General features: G+C 32.1%; 2 protein-coding genes across 4 annotated transcripts; both read left to right on the forward strand.

Annotated features, from left to right (window-relative positions):
* The first annotated feature begins 88 nt into the window (after positions 1-88).
* LOC128233508 (uncharacterized) lies at positions 89-6,710 on the forward strand. Its single transcript, XM_052947207.1, has 11 exons — positions 89-160; positions 602-919; positions 1,363-1,659; positions 1,878-2,183; positions 2,296-2,598; positions 2,835-3,152; positions 4,046-4,174; positions 4,954-5,005; positions 5,214-5,230; positions 5,802-5,899; positions 6,196-6,710. Exons 1-11 carry the CDS (start codon positions 121-123, stop codon positions 6,376-6,378), a joined length of 2,061 nt encoding a protein of 686 aa, XP_052803167.1. The 5' UTR covers positions 89-120; the 3' UTR covers positions 6,379-6,710.
* Positions 6,711-13,616: 6,906 nt separating this feature from the next.
* On the forward strand, positions 13,617-19,756 carry LOC128235264 (uncharacterized). Of its 3 annotated transcripts, none has more exons than XM_052950065.1 (9): positions 13,617-13,677; positions 14,144-14,461; positions 14,876-15,169; positions 15,391-15,702; positions 15,814-16,116; positions 16,376-16,690; positions 17,773-17,907; positions 18,204-18,310; positions 18,481-19,756. In XM_052950065.1, the coding sequence occupies exons 1-9, from the start codon at positions 13,638-13,640 to the stop codon at positions 18,661-18,663; spliced, it is 2,007 nt and encodes a 668-aa protein (XP_052806025.1). In that variant the 5' UTR covers positions 13,617-13,637; the 3' UTR covers positions 18,664-19,756. The 3 variants fall into 3 exon arrangements, with proteins under 3 accessions (XP_052806025.1, XP_052806027.1, XP_052806026.1); XM_052950066.1 differs by having other exon boundaries at positions 13,634-13,677; positions 14,168-14,461; XM_052950067.1 differs by lacking the exon at positions 18,204-18,310 and having other exon boundaries at positions 18,481-18,584.

Raw genomic sequence — 19,756 nt, forward strand, 5'->3', positions numbered from 1 at the left:
AGCAGACTTCGGACTATTAGTGTTTACTGAAAGAGTGTGAGCACGATTTATGATATTGTCCACATGTCTAACTAGCGCTCCACATCAATGCTCTTTTGTATATATTACCGCGCCAGTATAATGGATAGGTGCTACCTGTTTTCTCTTACATTTTATCTAAGTAAGCGTATTCTTTTACAAATCTTGTTTAAATATATATATTTATATCATTTTAGCTGTTGTGTACTTAAAAAATTGGAAGTAGATCTGTTCATTAAAAAGAGGATTGGTAAGTTGTACGGTAAAAGTAATAGTTAAAGTGGGAAATAAATAATTTCTTTTCTTGATAATGAATTTGAAATAGTATTAGAATAAATTTATTAGCAATTAGAAAATGATGCATGTAAAAGAACCCCAGTTTAATGTTTAGTATTACGTAAACATTTTCAAAATTGCTCTTATTATTTCAGTATGTTTCTATTTTAACACATTGTTTATAAATTTGACTTGTGTGACATTGTATACATATATAAAAAGGTGACTGTCCATAATTGCACTTGATAACTTCTCATTATTGAGGGTGAAATGTGTTTTTGTTATTGGTTTGCAACCGCTATTTCAGTTATGTTTGGGTGCATCTGTGCAGATAGGAACCAATATGGAATGATATCAGTGGTAGAACCAGCTTTTGTGAACAGGGAGGTAACACTGAAAGCAACACCGTTCTCTCCTTGGGGATGTGACGTAGCATGGAGATTCATAATGGATGGTAACACAAGATTACAAACAATGAATGGGACAAATGCTAAAATATATTCAAAAGATGGGTCATTCTTTTTAAAATGGAAGGTTTCATCTGAATACAACGGATCTAACTTCTACGCTAGCTGTTCAACAAATGAAACAATTAAAACAAGCATGACATCTTTAAATATTACAGGTAAATATCACTGATCGTTTCAAGGCGGTGATTGAGTTTGTTGTATTTTCTTTTCTCTTTCTTAGGGTTAGGGTTCGTTTGGATTTTTGTTCATTGTTTTCTCCTGAGAAAATTATGGTAGATTTTTTGCTACTAATTTCTTTTGTGCAATCATTTGTTTCTTTGCATATATTTATGAACGCATATTTTCGTTTCTTTTGGTAGTTGAATGAATACAAATATTAAATGGGTAAAAGTTCGAAAAGTAATTATTGTTTGGTCAAATCAATTAGTTTACATTTCAATTGTTTTATGAATATTTCAAAATATTAATTGATTCATAGATGCCAATTGTTACTTTTCAATTTACTTAGTTGCTTTACGGATAAGTGTTCTATACAGTAAAAAATTACAAATTTGATCTGATTGTAACGTTTGCAGTTATTTTTAGTTATAAATTACAGATATTGTTGGACAATGTGGAGCTCTTATAATTCTAAGTCCGGTTGTTCGCGGCGCGGAAGTCAAACTTGGATATTTTCCGTCTGACCAATCTTTAGAGCGCCAAATAAACACTGCACGAACATGGAAGAAAGACACTAAGGAGCTACAGCTACGAAATGGTTCTTACGAAGAAGAAATGGTTTCTGAGTATTTGTACATATTGACTATATTCAATTTCAATGAAACATTTGAAGGCTGCTATACTTTAAATTGCAATTTAGTTGACTACACGAATTTTGTACAGCTTCATATTCCAGGTACCTTGGTTTTACTTCATCGAATATTCTCATTTTTTAAAGATTGGTTTTGTTTGATATATCATCTTGGAATAAAAGGACATTTAAGTTAAAGGATGACAGTTTTTTTTTCCAGTAATAAATGCTCGAGCAGCAATGTGATAAACCTTTAGTTTTTATTTGCATTTTAAATGCTTATATTGTATTCGAAGCGTTTTAAATCTTTGTGTTGTTTACAGAAAAACCAAGTTATCCAGTTCTCGGTCCAAAGTCCCCTGACTTTATAACAACAGAATGTATCTATGTTTATGGAGGCTCCGACATTTATTGCAAAACTGAAAATGGAACCGAACCCGTACAAGTGTTACTTTCAATTGAACAGAAGTCTTTTGTTCTTTCTGAAAGCCACGAAAACAAAGGGTCGTATCGATTCCATAACGTCCATCAACAAATGGCTGGACTGTTGAGACAGAACGTGACATGTCAGGTTTCTAATTCAGCCCTCGAATCACCCTACGAAGTGCACGGCACTTTATGTAACGTAGGTAAGCAAATAGTAGACACATAATGACAAGCTATGATTCGGTATTTTGTGGAGTTTACATTTAAAATCTTGTATAATGTTGAATGTTGTTAAGCGTTGTGTTTCAACTTCAGAAAAAGGTAGCCCGCCTATCCTAACAGTTCCTGAATTCCTTGATGGAGAAAGCTCGACAGCAATATGTGAAGTGCACAATGCTATCCCGGCTCCGAAAATAGAACTTTACGTTGATTCAGTCTTGCTAGCGGATGTTCAACAGACTGATTCATTTAATATATCTTCGTATACCTTTACAAGTCGAGTAAAGGCGACAAAGACTTATACAATGTCAAATGGAAAAGAAATGTGTTGCACCAGGCATAGTAAACATGACTTTGGTTTTAAAAGTGTGTCAATATGCCTAAATATCAGTATGAAATGTAAGTTTTACTCAAAAAGATCTTTGAAAATACGCGTATTAAAGTTTTATAAAACTTTATTTCCCATAATACATGTTTGTACAATTGAAATATAAATGAAACATTTTACTATTTTTGGTAAGTTTTTATCAATGTAAAAATAAACATTTTATGTTTTGTATTTTCTGAATTGAAAACGGTAAAATTTGTATTTTATATGCAATATGTTATCAAAAACTGTCCTATATTGTTTTCAGATCCACCGTCGGATCTCTCCATATCGGTCAATAAAATGCAAGAATATAGCAACAATGTTTTTGTCTGTTTCTTCAACATGTCTTGTGAAACGGATGGGTCAAATCCGCCTTGCACAATTGAATGGTCAAGTGACAACGATAATTTAAGATACCTTCAAAGCACCAACTGGACGAAACGTGAAAGTGGGAGTTTCCGATCTGTTTCCAACGTGCTCTTCAATGTCACTAAAGACATGGCTGGTGTAACTATTACATGTTCAACAAAATGCGATCATTTCCCATCGCATTTGAATGCAAGCTATGTATTATCGTTTTCTGGTACGTACTCGATCTGATACATTTTCTCGAGTTTTGTCATCACTCTCAACCAAACCAAAACTGCTTTTTTTCATGTATTTTCTTCTTTCAAAGCAATCATACGCCATAAACATATTGATGCCCTCCGCTGATTTATAGATTTTCATCAGTGAAAAAACAACAGATATCTCACTATTCTTCACAGTGAAATAACATTTTGAATGTTGTTAATGTTTACACATTTTAGCCCGTTGATTTTATTCCAAACCAAACGTCAGTGCGCATAGGGCTGTGACACAAATTCAACAAAGTCATTCCGAAATGAAGTTACGTTAGGGTGCTATTGGCGCGCCGTTCTGAAGAAAACTACACTTAACTGTCATTGCATACACTTTAAAGACATATCATAAAAAATAGTTCACATTAAATGAAACATATATGATAATGGTTTGTTTCAGTGTAAGATCTTGATCATTTTTTTCATTCAATGTGTTTTAACCACTTGTAACTAGACTTGGGTTTAATATACCTTAAGATGTATACTGACTGTTGTTTACGTGTAATAAAATATGTTCTGTTCTGTTGTTTTCTCTATACCGTGTATTTCTTTAACTGTGCTACTTCCCGAAATATTTCTACACTACTTTTCGTATTAAGGATATATCTTTTTCTTTAAAAGGATTCGCCTTTTGCAATGTATTGTTACATCATGATAGTTTTTTACAAATAATGTTTAATCCATTTGTAACAAAAATTAAATAGTAGACTTCTTAAAAATGTATAACAATAAGTATTTATTCTTAAACATTTATTTGTTTTACTTTGTTTCTGTTATCAAAAAGTTCTACACCTATATTTTAGGTTGACAGATTCTCTTTTAAATTTACAACTCAATTAGAAACAAACAATTTCAGGAAGTCAACCCCATGATAAAGTCAATCAGACATTTTCTTCAACATCCCGATTTCCTGTCGTCAACAAGGTGCTAATTGGAATAGGCGTTTTTTGTGGATTCTGCATCTTGTTGATAATTGGAATCGGAAGTAAGGATTTTTGCTCCCTAAATGCTCTCATCAATTTAAACACTGACTGTAGTAAAGTTCATTTCTCTGCAAACAGTCACAACGTGCAGTTTTGAAAGGGTGCAATGGCGTTAAGGAATCATTTAGCCACTGCATTGACTTCTGGTATCGTTAGCGTTAGAAATAAATAAAAGCAGTTCTTATTTTATTTTTCTCTTTTTCTGTTTTGTTCTAGTTAGACATTACACTCTTTTAATGTAGGTTTAAATTCTTTAAAGGTTCACAATCTAGATTGCTGCTTTTTAAAAATTGTAATGCATTATTATGTTTAACTCACAAGAACTTAATGATCATAGCAAATAAAACCATATAATTATTCGCTACGGTTATGAAAAGCGCCAAAATATCGCTAATATTAATTTTATCCGTACCCAAATCATATGCTTTTCTTGTTTTGATCATTACTTCCAAATAAGTTAAACATATTAATGCATGAAATATAATATTGCGATCAATTAAAGACTAATTTATAGAAAGGACAAGGGCAAGAATGGGAATACAAATAGTTTGTGCGAAAAATAATTAAGTATGGGCAAAACACGTTATCTTTCTTTTAAATTTTACAACTTTCTTTAATTAACGTATATTTATAATACTTATATTTTGTTTTAGTACCTTTCGATGCACTAGAAAATGAGTTATCTGAATCAAGTATCACAAAATAAAAAATATTATTCACAAAGAAAATTAGTTATACCTAATATTAAATATACGTTTATGTGAACAAATATCTTTTTTAGGATGTGTATTACTTAAACGACGAAAGGCCAACGAAATCAACACAATAGAGATGTATGTACCAAACGTCATTTTTTATTTCGAATTAATGATTCAGACGCACAGATGTACATTGAATGTTACAAAGTTGGAATTAGCTAAATTGTTGATACATTAGGCAGATTGTGCATTGATTAGTAAAGATATTTAAGTTTATATCAGTTATACTCGTATTAGTACTTATTCCCATAAAACAAATGAAATAATTGCTGTTATCTTTCAGTGTTGAACATCACAGCGGTATGTTTCCATCTTTTAGTTTGCTTTACGTAGATGCGTAAATCCTTCATATACCCTTTGAAAATCCCCTGATTTTCTCTTGCGGATAAACATGTTGCTTGATTTGTTTGATGAACAAGGGTTTATTACATAACATATCTATATAATTACATAAACATATCCAAATTGATAACCTAACACAGCACATTTACTCTATACGCATATACAAATTAAATGATGTAACTACTGGTATTTCATTTGATACGATATTATTCAGTTTAGTTTTGAGTTGTTACCACAGAAAGAATGAAACAAGGAAATTGATGTTTTTATTAAATATTTCGCTTTCGATTACAATTGCAACATGGACATTTCTAGGCTTGGATCCAGTCAACAAAACGTTTATTGAATGGCCATTATTTTTTAAAACATATATAAAAAACACATGAAAATTGCAAAGACAGTCGTATATTGTTTGTTTTTTTCTGTGGTTTTTCACATCAGTATTATACTTTTGGTTCTGTATCATTACATCTCACTCTTAAAGGACGTTTATCGATAAAAACAATTAATGATACCTTTATAAAAACAGGCACCTCGTCGGACAGTGGCGTACTTCACATAGCAACAGAAGGTGTCCAGTACGTAGTCCCGCAGAGGCAGGCGGCCACACATGGGATTGAAACGCAGGTAACTCAATTTACTTTGAAAATTATTCTTGACTGGAAAAGGTAAGAAGTGCAAGCCAATTACTTTGAGTTTCACTCTGATGGAGAACACAACTATTGCAGACAGTGAGGCCCGGTGGGCAATCTTTCATAAGGAATCGAACATTCTTGTATTCAAAGATAATGAGTTAACATGATAGAATTACAAATATGATCCCATGAAAGTTGCACGTCTAAGGATTCCTTTGCTTTGTGTTTTACTAGTGCTCACTAATCATGTCATTTGGTAACTTGCTTAAAATGCTAAATATATTTTAGCAACATCATGATGACGACGGCCTAGCGTACGCCGATTTGGACATCAAATTCCTACAAAAGGCTAACGCCAGAGTTTCGTCAAGCAGGAAGAATACGCCGACGGAGTATGCTGACATTGAGTTCTCCATATCAAAAGCACCTGTTAAAGATTATGCGTGCCAAAATGCATCAGACGAATGTTAATCTAAATCAAAGACCAAACGATATTTTTTGAGTGTCTTTAGTGACCTGTAGATTTTACTCTTAAAAACATTAAGACATTATTACAGAACTTTTGTTTTGGTTTCTGTTTTTATTGCACTAAGTAACGTTTGTACAAAAATAAACACTTTTTTTCATGCAAAACAAAGCGTTTATTTGCAAACATATTCATTAATTTAGTTCATATATAAACACGGATAAATCAAAAGTTAATATTTCGGAATGAGTCTATACATATTTTAATTGGATATACCAGCCTTAAACATCAGTGTATGCTTCCTTATTGCAATTGATTTCTCAACGCTTAGTTGTTTGCAAAGGTGGCACCCCTTTTTATCTTATTTTCACCTCTTCATTCAAAATTGAAGTAGTTTGCTAAAAGTAATGGAATATTTAAGTGATAATTTAAAAAATGTCATAGATTTATATAATAATTCTCGTAAGCAAACTCCGTTGAATAAGTTAGTAAACTTTAACGTAATATGTCATTCCCAAAACATTTTGACGTTCGAGTCAATGTTTATTATGCAAAGTCATATAACCTTGTGATAACAGTGTTCAACGTTTATACCTTGACAATTTTGAAAGGCTATTCCTTATATGCATACATTTGAATTGCCGAAGTTTCATGTCTATTTTTTTCATGGATTGAGTTAAGTTAAACTTGTGTTTCTCAATTTTCCTTTCTATTCATACCTTCTGGTTAACGTTGTCTAATTAATTAAGAGTAGACCATTTTAATTATTTTATTTCCACCCGATTTAACCTACAGAGAAAGTAGATGTGTAATAGGTTAACCGTCGATTATTTTAATCCAGAATAATCAGGAAAACTAAGAATAAGTGGATAGTATATTAGTAGTCACTAGTACCAATACTGTTAATTGTTGTTGAATTGTTTAAGACTGTTTTTCTGTAATAATTCAAATGTTCGATATATTTTACATCCTTATCATACCACTCTCTATAAAATTGCTTCGTTATAAGTTTTTATTTTATTTTGCTGTTGTTCCATATACTTTCTTCTGATATTATCACAACATCGGTTGAATATATGTATGATGCCCTTGATTGTAAACGTAAAACGTATTTAAGATTATTATTGGGATCAAAATTGCTTTAAAAACGTATTCTTCAACATGTTTTCACATTAGCATTTGCAGTTTGTTTAACAGTCTTATTGACCCACACAGTTTTTTTTGAAAACATGTTTTTTATTTGCTTTTGTGTTTTCTCGTGCGTTTTAACAACCCGGTGGGATTTTAAAACCAAAGATATAGGTTAAATAAGAACGAAATCTCAGTTTATATCAGAAAAACAAAAAGGTTTGAGACCAGAAGTTAACAACTTGAAAAACGCATTTCAGTACGGGTCTTCTCCTGTGGGGTAACACGACCAGATTGTATCGAGAAGGCACACTCCGTTATATATTTAGGCTTCAATGCAACAATTTTATGCAGTTAATAATTTTTTCCTGTATTTTACTTCATTTTGTAGCCAATTTAAGTCAAAATAGGAACGGCACACTGCGTTAATTTTTAGTATGTACAAAACATAACAGGACGGAAATTGGATAGCGCAAAAATGAGAGTGTTCTTAATTGATCTGGTTTTGTACTAATCAATGAGAATAGTGTTTTTTACATTGATATAATATTCAATGCTTAAATCTTGCACATGTCAAGCTAATAAACTATTAATGTACTTTACTTACTTGCTTGCTTGCTTATTTACTTACTTAATAAAAAATCATAAACTCCTGTTTTTCATATTGTATTAATTTACTTTTCATACTTTGCTAAACAAAGATCATACTATTATTGCACAAGTAAGTGTATTGATTTAAACTTGTACCTCGATACGTGTCTACTGTCTAAGTCTAGGTTTTGTACAATGATCATATAATTATTACACATATGAGTGTAAAGACTTAAACATGTACTTAGACAATGTGTCAAGTCTAGGTTTTGTACAATGGTCATACCATTATAACACATATGAGTACATACATTTAAACTTACACGTTGTGTTAGATGTGACGATTTATGTTAGACGGGTGTTTTATCAGGTTGTATCGTACCTGGGAGGAGTCAGCACTGTTACTCCGTCTGTATTAATATTCACTCAAAGGTATTGTTTGCATTTGTCGTCGAGTACTTAAGGTTTATATTAAGTTTATATTTTGTTGCTATTGTTTTTAAGTTGCTGAAAACTCCTTATACACTTATAGGTTTAATTGTGCCATGTCGGGACAAGTTTGATGTTGATAGCTCATAAACTGGTTTGCACCCATTCTTAAGTTGTATGAAGTTGTCTCGTAAGTAAATTTTAAGGTAACACATGTTTGATCGTAAGCCGGTTTACAACATTCATAAGATGACTGAGGTTGTATCCTAAACCTGTTCAGCTTTTCGCTGTCTGGTTTGATGAGGTAACTAAAACATTTAATTATAAACGATATTTTGCTATTTATGATATAATGGCAAAAATAATGCATGTGTGTAATGAATTTTGTTCATGCAGTTGATTGACTTATCCGGATTTGAAACTAGTACATTTAAACCAATTGGCAATAAATTAAGTTTAGCCGTTATGCATGTTTTAGTAGTTTTTATATTATTTTGAGATAACCAGATCCCAAATCCTAACAACCAAAGTACCGTCTATTTTCCTGTTCAAGCATATACTCAAAATGAATTCTTTAACATCAATTTGACCCATACGATGATAGTAACAAATGAAAATGATAACAAATATGATATAAGGTGACTGGATCTTTGTAGTTGATATAAAAACAAATGAACGTAATGAAAAAACAAATGGAATAATAAACAAATGCAATAAAAATGAATGCAATAACAAACATGCTGTAAGTATTAGTGAAATTGTTGTTTGGAGTTGCTATATGTAACATTATAAACAAACTGTTACAACCAATGTTATACATGATATGTCATTTTGGATACATGTGCACCTCTAATGAATTTCGCCGTTGATTTTGAATAGAAATAGTTACCATTGCAAGCCAAAGGAAACATGATGAAAAAATCGCAATATTACATCTGGAATTTTTTTTCACCTGTAACAAATTAAAAGTGTGATGTACGCTCGGATATCAACCAGACTCCATGAAAGCATAAACCTGGTTCAAGTTTTTGCTACGTTAATTGGCTCTCATTTAACATTTAACATGGCTACGATTTTATTGAGTCTACCATTTCCGACAACAAAAGCAGAAATTTATATACTGTTTTATATATTTAAATGCAACACAAACTAGCTTCTCTTTTGAAATTTGGATATTTTATTACCCCAAAAATGACGGCATACAACACGTACTTGTTTATTGTTCTGATGTTGGCAGAAGAAAGTTGGAGCGAGTGGGAGGAAAAGATATATTTTTCCATTTTCTTTAAGAACAGGATAGGAGAAAACAAAAAAAAATCTGCAGAAATGATCAACATTAACAACAACAATTACGACACAAAAAAACAAAAACAATAACAATCTTCATTGCATTGTTAATTGTAAATAGCAAAATGAAATAATACGAAAACAGAAAATAAGGTTTTGATGAGTATGCGCAGGATGTTACTTTACTCTAAACATAACTGTCATTTTCTTAATTTTCATCATTAGACATGTAAAAACGTTCAATGAAAACAAATCAATGGTTAAAAAATATTCGACTTGATAATGAAACAGTCATTGAGGCTTATCAGGAATCTCATTATAATAAAACATCTTAGTTTTCCCTAAACATATAATTATTTCGGTAAAGAAACTACATACTCATGTTGAAAACAGTGCACTGATAAAGCGGACAGTAATATGAATAAATGCGTCCTTGACATATGAACTATATCCTTCTTATACATGTGTTTATCTACACGTGTGTTTTAGTGATAAAGGAAATAACCTTTCGAGAGTCTTAAAAAGCCCACCGACTGTTAGTATGAATACATTTAAAATGGAGATGGCGTTAGAATAGACCGGCTTAGGCTCAAAGAAGGACAAACTGACTCAGTGTGTTTACTTTTCGAATGTGTGCAAATTATTGATCGATTACCTTAATATACCAGGTTTATCAACAAAGGCTGATGTTAAGATTATTCACTTCTATGCCTTACATTCATCCAGGGTCGACGTGTTAATGCTCCTAATTTAAATGTTTTCTTTATGAAGACAAAATTTACCTTAAATATTACCAAACACCTTTGAAATATGAACCATTTACATATTAAATATATGAACCCACTCTCAGTTTGACTTGTATGTTTATTCAACTTTGTTCGTTTTTTAACTAATCTAAATATTCAAATTGATATTTCAATACATCTATGTATCAAGGATGTCTTCTCTCGGTCATACATGAGTAGGGTCTAGGAAGAGTTTTACACCCGCTGAGAACATCAGTAGGGTCGAGAAATAGTGTGTCTTCCCTTTTAGAACATGGGTAGGGTCGAGTGAGGGTGTCTTCTCCCGCTCAAATTTTCAGTAACATGCAATTCCAAAAACAATTTTGTGAGTTTGAAAATGTACAAACAATGGATTAATATCTAATCATGAAAATAATATATATATATGAATTAGATATTTGTACAAACAAGGCAGCGCACAATTTTTTAAATGATGATTTGATTTTTAAATAATGCTCCTATTGTCTTATTTAACAGGGTTCTCAACATACTCTTATATGCTAGCAGAAGTTTTGCAGCTAGCATCATTTTGTTTCTTTTTTAATAGCAAATCTGAACTTACAGGCGAATACAATTCTGAATTTGAGGGTTAACATGAAATTAAGACCCCGTCGAAAATTGACCTTACAACATATCAACATTTATTTTGTTTTATAACAAATCGATTTTTAGAAGCATCCCGATTTAATTGACACCACTGCTTCCGTTGTAAGGATAATACGGATATGGCCTCGGTTTGAGACCATTGATAAAATCTCGTGATGGCTTCAGCCAGTTGTAGCACGTTACCAGTCGATGGCGGATTTGCTCTAAACACGAACAATTTGCTACTGTGTTAAAATGAAAAAACATTTTTTTCACGACGTATGTCTTCTAAATAAATGAAGGTATTTACAAATATATACAAAACCCTTTTTCTATGCTGGCGATTGATTCCGTGTGTGTTCTGAAAATATCCACCTAATAATCGTAATAAATGAGTATATCACGTATAAATTGGCTCGCTTTGTAGATAGTATTATGAACCATTCTTCTGCTTCGCTTTATGTTTATTTATTAGTCTTTGTTTGTGTATCTGTTAACATTTAGCAATCGATTAAGTCAGCTCAGGTATACAAATACATACGCAATCAGGTTTACGTTTAGTAAGACAACAATTCATGTGTGTATGAGTTATATCCCTTTTTAGTTGGTATATCTATCACTTAAGCAACATTGTGTGAGGTCATAAAGACTAACATGATTATCCAATTAAATAAAAAGTAATGTTTACCTATTTTACCTATTCAGCTACAGCATAACACACAACAACAGCTAACAGCGTTACTAATGTATTGAAGGTCCACTCGAAAAGATACATTCAGTCTACAGTTATGAAATATTTCTAGCTGGAATCAGCAGACATTAAAAGAAGACGGTCGTTTACTAAGCAAAAACAGCTTTTCAGCTTGTGGCATACATTTCCCTTCAAAACTGTACGTACATTAAAAAAAAGTCTGAGTGTTTTCGACTGATTTTTTACCGCTTGGTAATAAGTAGGTTAATTGCAGTTAACGTTGATTTATTTTTATGACAAAATGCAAGTGATCAGTGATATAAAGATAATTATTCATTATTAAAAAGAACTTCGATGCACTCCTTTATGTGACGGAGCAGTTAAATCTATTGGACTAAATGAATGGCAATGTAAGTATTGATAAATGTACCTACAGCACTATATACAATATTCATACGGGCCGGGAGTTGTTTCAGTGTTTAAGCATAATTACTAGGGAAGGGGTTAAGTGCCTTCAGCAATGTAAGTCTTGAATTATCTTTTCAAACTGTGCATAGAAGTAAATAAGATAATACTGAATCCTATGTGAAAAGATCTCAGTGACACTTGCATGCGCTCTGTGTTTATTTTTACTTTAAAAACGCAAAAATCGGCAAAATCAACGCTTTTGGCGCGAAACCACGTGCTTTGTGTTCCGTTTCTGACGTCATTTGTTGGCATAGCGAAAAACTATTCGGAATAAAATGCAGTTTACATGTTACTCTGTTTATAAAAAACTTTCAGTAACAGCAGTTAATAACTTAATATTTTTGAAAAATAGAGGCCGTATATGCCCATTGACGTACGTTGTCCTTTGTATGTGTTCTTATGCAAATTATACAATGCAAGTTCCACTTACACTACGACTGAAGCAATGTTTTAAAACATTGATGTATATTACCTGCTCTTAATATATTCTTATGGAGGTAAAACATTGCGTTTCACCGCCTATTGACATCACTGACTTGGTCAAACTTGCCAAGAAAATGGTTGCACATAAAATGAGATGATCGAACTTACTATTATGTATTCTGCATATTTTAGCTAATTAGTTATACATTTGAGAGTTAAAACTTTTGCCTTGAAATGATTTGGTTTCTCAATAAATTCTAACTTTCTAAAATGTTCATTTTAATATAAAGTTAATTGTGCGCGAGATTATTACACTAATTGATAAGTTCGTAAATTGTAAATATTCTGTATAATGTAATTAATATTACTCATCTCTTTGGTCTATATGACACTTTAATGAGCGGCCAGTCAGCCTCCAACGGTAAATGGACCTCGGCTACATAATTAGCGACAAACAAGAAAATAGTAACACATTTCATAATCATGATAATTTCAGTTCGGAACTGTCTTAGTCTGGCCTTTATATAACAACGGGATGAGGTGGTGTTGAATCCCCTGGATATACCGGGCTTGTAATATAAACCGTGGTATGTTCCTTGTAGCCTCTGTCTGCCTAGTGGAGTGGGGTTAGCAACTAGCTTGCCATCGGGAGAAGACTGGGCGGCGTGATATTGTTTACTGAATTACAAGCGGACATTAAATGTTACCACATTCAGTGGTTTAATGTACCATTGTTGATTGTTTTAAAAGAATAGCTGACTTTCGGACTAGTATTGTTTACTGAAAGAGCGAGATAATTTTTTTCCTTATATCTTGTCCACATGTCTAACTACCGCTTCTCATTAATACTCTTTGTACACGTTACCGCGCAGGTGTAATGGATAAGTGTTGCCTGTTTACTCTGATATTAAATCTCAGTAAGCGTTTCCGTTCTACAAACCTTGTTTAAATATATTTTTATAATTATAGCTGTTATGTACTTCAAAACTTGAATATTGATCTCTGTAATAAAATGAGGAGTGTGAAGTTGTAGAGTAAAACTAGTAGTTGAAGTAGGTAGTATAAATCGAAGACTATTTTTCTTCGTAATGATTTTAAAATCGTTTTCAAATAAATTTAATACTATCTAGAAAATGTTACATTTTAAAGAAACATCGGTGTAATTTAAAGTTTGTTTTATGTAAACATTTCACGAGTTGTTCTTTGTTTTCTCTGAATGTTTCGATATTAACATATTGGTCATTGCCATGACTACGCGAAATAGTGCTTCGTTGTACGTCAGACTGGAACAACCATTACAACCTGAAAAGAGTAAGAACTTGACAAATATCATTTTTGAGGATGAAATGTGTACTTGTTATTGGTTTGCAACCGCTATTTCAGTTCTGTTTAGGTGCATCTGTGCAGCCAGGAACCAATATGGAATGATATCAGTGGTAGGACCAGCTTTTGTAAACAGGGAGGTGACACTGAAAGCAACACCGTTCCATCCTTGGGGGTGTGATGTAGCATGGAGATACATGATGGATGGTAATACATATGTCCAAACAATGAATGGGGCAGATGTTAAAAGATATTCGGAAGATGGGTCATTCTTCTTGAAATGGAAGGCTTCATCGGAATACAACGGATCTATTTTCTACGCCGAATGTTCATCAAACAAAACAATTAGAACAACAATAACATCTTTAAATATGAAAGGTAAATATCACTGACCGTTTCAAGGCGGAAACCTCATCTTTCATTGATTGTGTTTTTTGTATATTCTGTTCTCTTTGTTAGGGTTAGGGTGTTTTTGTTGTTTATTGAAGTCTCTTGACGCCATCATGCAAGTTTTGTTTGCCCCTTATTTCTTTTGTACAATACTTTAACAATAATTTCTTGGCATTTATTTATGATACACATGTTTTCAATGTTCAATCTAGGCAATCAGGTTAAATTAATTAGCTTTAATTGTTTCAGGAATAATTGAAAAATATTTATTGTTATATAATGGCAATTGTTACTTTCTAATTTCCGTTTAAGTGTTTGTGGATGTATGCTTTTTGCAACCACAAATTACTATATATGATTTTGTTGTAAGGTAAACATTTATCATTTTGTTATAATTTGCAGATATTGAAGGCCAATGTGGAGCACTCATGATTCTAAGTCCGGTTGTTCGAGGCGCGGAAGTCAAACTTGGATATTTTCCGTCAGACCAATCCATAAAGCGCAAAGACTTTACATGGAAATGGAAGAAAGACATGCATGAGCTACAGCTTCGAAATGGTTCTTACGAAGAGGACGTATTGTCTAATTATTTGTACATATTGACTATATTCAATTTCAGAGAAACATTTGAAGGCTCATATATTTTAAATTGCAATTCAGAAAGCTACACGAATCTTGTGCAACTTCAAATTTCAGGTACCTTGGTCTTACTTCATCGAGTATTCTGTTTTTCAATGATCAATTTTGTTTGATACGTCAGCTTTGAACAGAAGACATTACATATAAGTACAAGGATAGTGTATGCTTTCAGATATTTAATTCATGAGCAGCAATTTGGTAAACCTTTATTTTTATTTGCAATTTAAAAGCTGATATTGTATTCCAAGTGATTCAAATAATTTGTGATATTTTTTCAGACAAACCAAGTTACCCAGTTCTCGGTCCAATGTCCCCTGACTTTATTACAACAGAATGTATCTATGTATATAGAGACTCCGACGTTTATTGCCAAACTGAACTTGGAACCGAACCCGAACCCGTGCAAGTGTTACTTTTAATAGGACAGGATTCATTTGTTCTTCCTGAAAGCGAAGGGAACAAAGGGTCGTACCGATTTCATAACGTCAATCTACAAATGGCCGGACTGTCAAGACAGAATGTGACATGTCAGGTTTTTTATTCAGCCCTCGAAACACCCTACGAAGTGCATGGGACTTTATGTAACGTAGGTAAGCAACGGGAAACATACTGGCAAGTTATAATTCGTTATTTTGTGAATGTTGAAATTATTCGATCTTGTATAATGTTGAATGTTGTTTATCATTGTGTTTAAATTTAAGAGAAAGGTAACCCGCCCGTGCTAACACTTCCTGAATTTCTTGATGGAGAAAGCTCGACAACAATATGTGATGTGCACAATGCTATACCAGCTCCTGAAATAAAAATACACGTTGGTACAGTTTTGCTTGCTGATGTAGACCAAACTGATATATATAATGAATCTTCTCATACTTATACAAGTCGAGCGAAGGTGACAGAGACTCATAAAACTTGGAATGGAAAGGAATTGTGTTGCACTAGCCGAAGCAAAGTAGACATTGGTTTTAAAAATGTATCAATATGCCGAAACATCAGTATGATGTGTAAGTTAACGTGATTGTATATAACACGCGTATTGGTAAACGTTAAACAGCAAAATTGTGATCAGTAATAACACATTTAATATAAATAAATTTTCCATGGTAACGTTTGTATTATTGGCAATTTATTAAAACATATTGTTTTCTTAGTGTAATCCATTGTGTTGGTTTTTATCATCAACAAATACACATTATATTTTTGTATTGTCTGAATTGAAAACGGTGCATTTATGTTTAAAAACTTGCTCTATTCTGTTTCTAGATCCGCCATCGGACCTTTCCATATGCGTAAACAAAATACATGGATATAACAACAATGTTTCAGTCCGTTTCTTTAGTTTGTCTTGTGAAACAAATCAAAAATCGGCATGCAAAATTGAATGGTCAAATGACAACGGTGATTTGAGAAACGTTCATAGGAACAATTGGACTTATGGTAAAAGTGGGAATTACCGTTCTTTTTCCAACGTGCTTTACAAAGTGGTCCAAGACAGTGTTGGGAGGACCATAACATGTTCAACAAGATGCGATTATTTCCCATTGCATTTGAATAAAAAGTATAAAGTATCTTGTTCAGGTACGTACTCGTTATTTTCACAACTATCGGCCACACTCACAATCAACCTGAAACCGCTATTAACATGGAGTTGGATGAAATATATCGTGATAAATATAATAACTTTTATTGTAATAGAAATTGATTAAATAGATCGTTATAAGTATAATAACTAGGATTCAAATAAAATTCGATTAAATATATCGTGATAAATATAATAACTATTATTGAAATAGAAATTGATAAAATAGATTATAATAAATATAAAAACTATTATCTTTATAGAAATTGATTAAATATATCGTGATAAATATAATAACTATACCTAAATAGAAATTGATTAAATATATCGTGATAAATAAAGTAACTATTATTTGAATAGAAATTGATTAAATAGATCGTGATGAGTATATTTACTGTTATTTTAAAGGAATTGGATTTAATATATCGTGATAAGTATAATAACTATAATTTTAAAGGAAAAGGAATTAATATAGCGTGATAATAATAATAACTTTTATTTTAAAGGAATTGGATTTAATATATCGTGATCAGTATTAAACTATTATTTTAAAGCAATTGGATTTAATTTATCGTGGAAGTATAATACTTTTTATTCAAAAGGAATTTGATTAAATATCTCGTATTATGTATTGTCACCAATATTTTTTATTTGATACTTATACCAAATTTCTCAAAAACGAGACAATTTATAACTTACAGTCACTTAGGAAAGACAATATATTGAAATGTTTTACAGAGCCACTTCTATCCGTAGATAACATGAATGTTCATCACATAAAGGAACTCACTGATGTTTGTGTTAAATAAGCATTTCTAACACACTATGCAACATTGTGTCGATAAAACTGAATGAAGTTCGACATTATCTTATTGTGCTTTTTTGCAATATCCTCCGTCTTTCATTTCCATTATCGACATCACAATGGGAAAAGAACAGTTGTTCACGCTCCAGAGGTGTTTTAAATGCACTCTACTTCATTATTAAAAATGTGGACGGAAAACGTGCACAATGTATTTTCAAGGTTTTGAAGGTACTAACCAAACTTAATACCTGAGCGGGAGCTGTTATCTAATTGCAGAAGCAACTACCATCTCTGCATCCGTTGTAACCCAACAATGGCATACGTTGGTCCTTTACGTCTTATCAGCAGCCTTACTACTTTCACTGGTAACAACGTTGACCGTGCTTCTCCTTTGGCGATTCAAACCTCATGGTACTTGTGGAGATACGTATAAATATTAAGATATTATTATCAATATTATTTCAACTTTATGTATGCAACAAACGGCAACTTGTCAAGCAATGTATTTGGAGCTCAAGTTGAGTTATTTGTTATTGTTCGTTGCGCCTTGTTAATATATATTTGTTAATACTCTGAAGTAGCCCCAACTTTATACCAAGTGTTGACGTTTTCTGCGAGAATTGATTTTATTTTGACTGTTAAAGCGTTTGTGCATTTTATTAGCGAAATCCATGACAATTTTATCAGAGCATTTATGTTTGACACAGCGTATGAAAAGTTTCTACACCGAAGAAGACCTGCATGTACCGACCCTAGTATAAATCTGTACGATGCTGTTCAGCCTTCTGTTCATACAACTGCGCTTCACGATCTAGTAATATTTCGTTAATTTCGTAAATCTATATGCATTTCTATTATCCATAAGAAACAGACCGTTAGATAAATCGTTAATCCCTGTCTTCAGTGGCTTAATACCACTTGGAATCAATATTTTCAAACTAATCGTTTCATGTGCTCATGGATTTTATATTGATATTTCAATAGGTTCGTTTAAAGGGAACATTATCTGCGAGTGCCTTTGAGAACACATCACCACGATTGGGTTTGGAAGAACACCAAGTCTCTTCCAACAAAATCGATGGCCACTACGATTATATTGATTCCTCATTCGACGTCCATGACCATGGGAATCATACACCGGCTGGGACTTATATCCACGCTATATAAAGCAACAAATGTGACTAGATGAACTAACCAGGCATAATATTTCAAATATATTTAATCAATTCGGATTTGTGTTTTGTTTTGGAAATCCTATGTGCATTAAGTAAACCATGTAGACATGGGGAGGATTATGATGATTACGACCGTAGTACTAGCGATATACACACAGACAATGTGAAAAAACAATTAAATTTCCCTTAATGACATTAAGGTATTTAAACTTAAGCGAAGTAATACGCTTGAATGCAGTGATTTATGTCCGATGATTGATAAGCACATTGTATTATGTTAAACAGACAAAAGGGACAGTGATGAGTTCACAGGGAGTGGATTTAAAAAAAAAAGTTGTATTAAAGGCATCACTATATCTTAATTTTATTTATTTATAAGAAACTAGAAAGCTATACACGGAATGCATATATCAGGCATTTGAAATAATAAAGTGTTAGTGTAAATACACCGTAAAATTTGTCCATACTTTTGTCAATATTTGTAAATATATCTACAATCAAGGCATAACATAGAATATGTATTATACACGTATAATTGTAAATAATTATACGAACGAAATGATGAATCATATATTATTACCTACGACAGTGTGTTTGAATGACCATATTCATATAACGAGTCACATGTTATGGAAACTATTTTTTTTGTATTATAGTCATCATACTTTTATCTAGATAACTTTTGATTGCCAAGTCCTAACGTTTACTTAAAGTGTTTCGTTTTTGTCTCAGGCTTGGAAAAGGGTACATATATAGCAACAACGTTTAAGAATAAATTGTTTAGTAAATTTTTAAATAGTTATCAAATGTTTGTAATTCTGCTTAGCTATGATAAGTGATGAGCCAAAATTTTAAGTTGTTAGTTAAAAATTATATATTATCATACCTTAAAGTATAATTTACTGATTTAAATTTATTTGCATATATTATTAATGTCATTATGTATATGTTGTATCAAACTAATTGTTTAATTTTACATCCGTTCATACTGCACTATATGGCTTGCATTGTATGTATTGTTATGTTTGAATCAGGAGTAATATTTACCTAATTCAACATTAATGTTCTATATATTGATACTGAAT

This window comes from Mya arenaria, chromosome 5, assembly GCF_026914265.1.
Source record: "Mya arenaria isolate MELC-2E11 chromosome 5, ASM2691426v1".
Taxonomy (NCBI): domain Eukaryota; kingdom Metazoa; phylum Mollusca; class Bivalvia; order Myida; family Myidae; genus Mya; species Mya arenaria.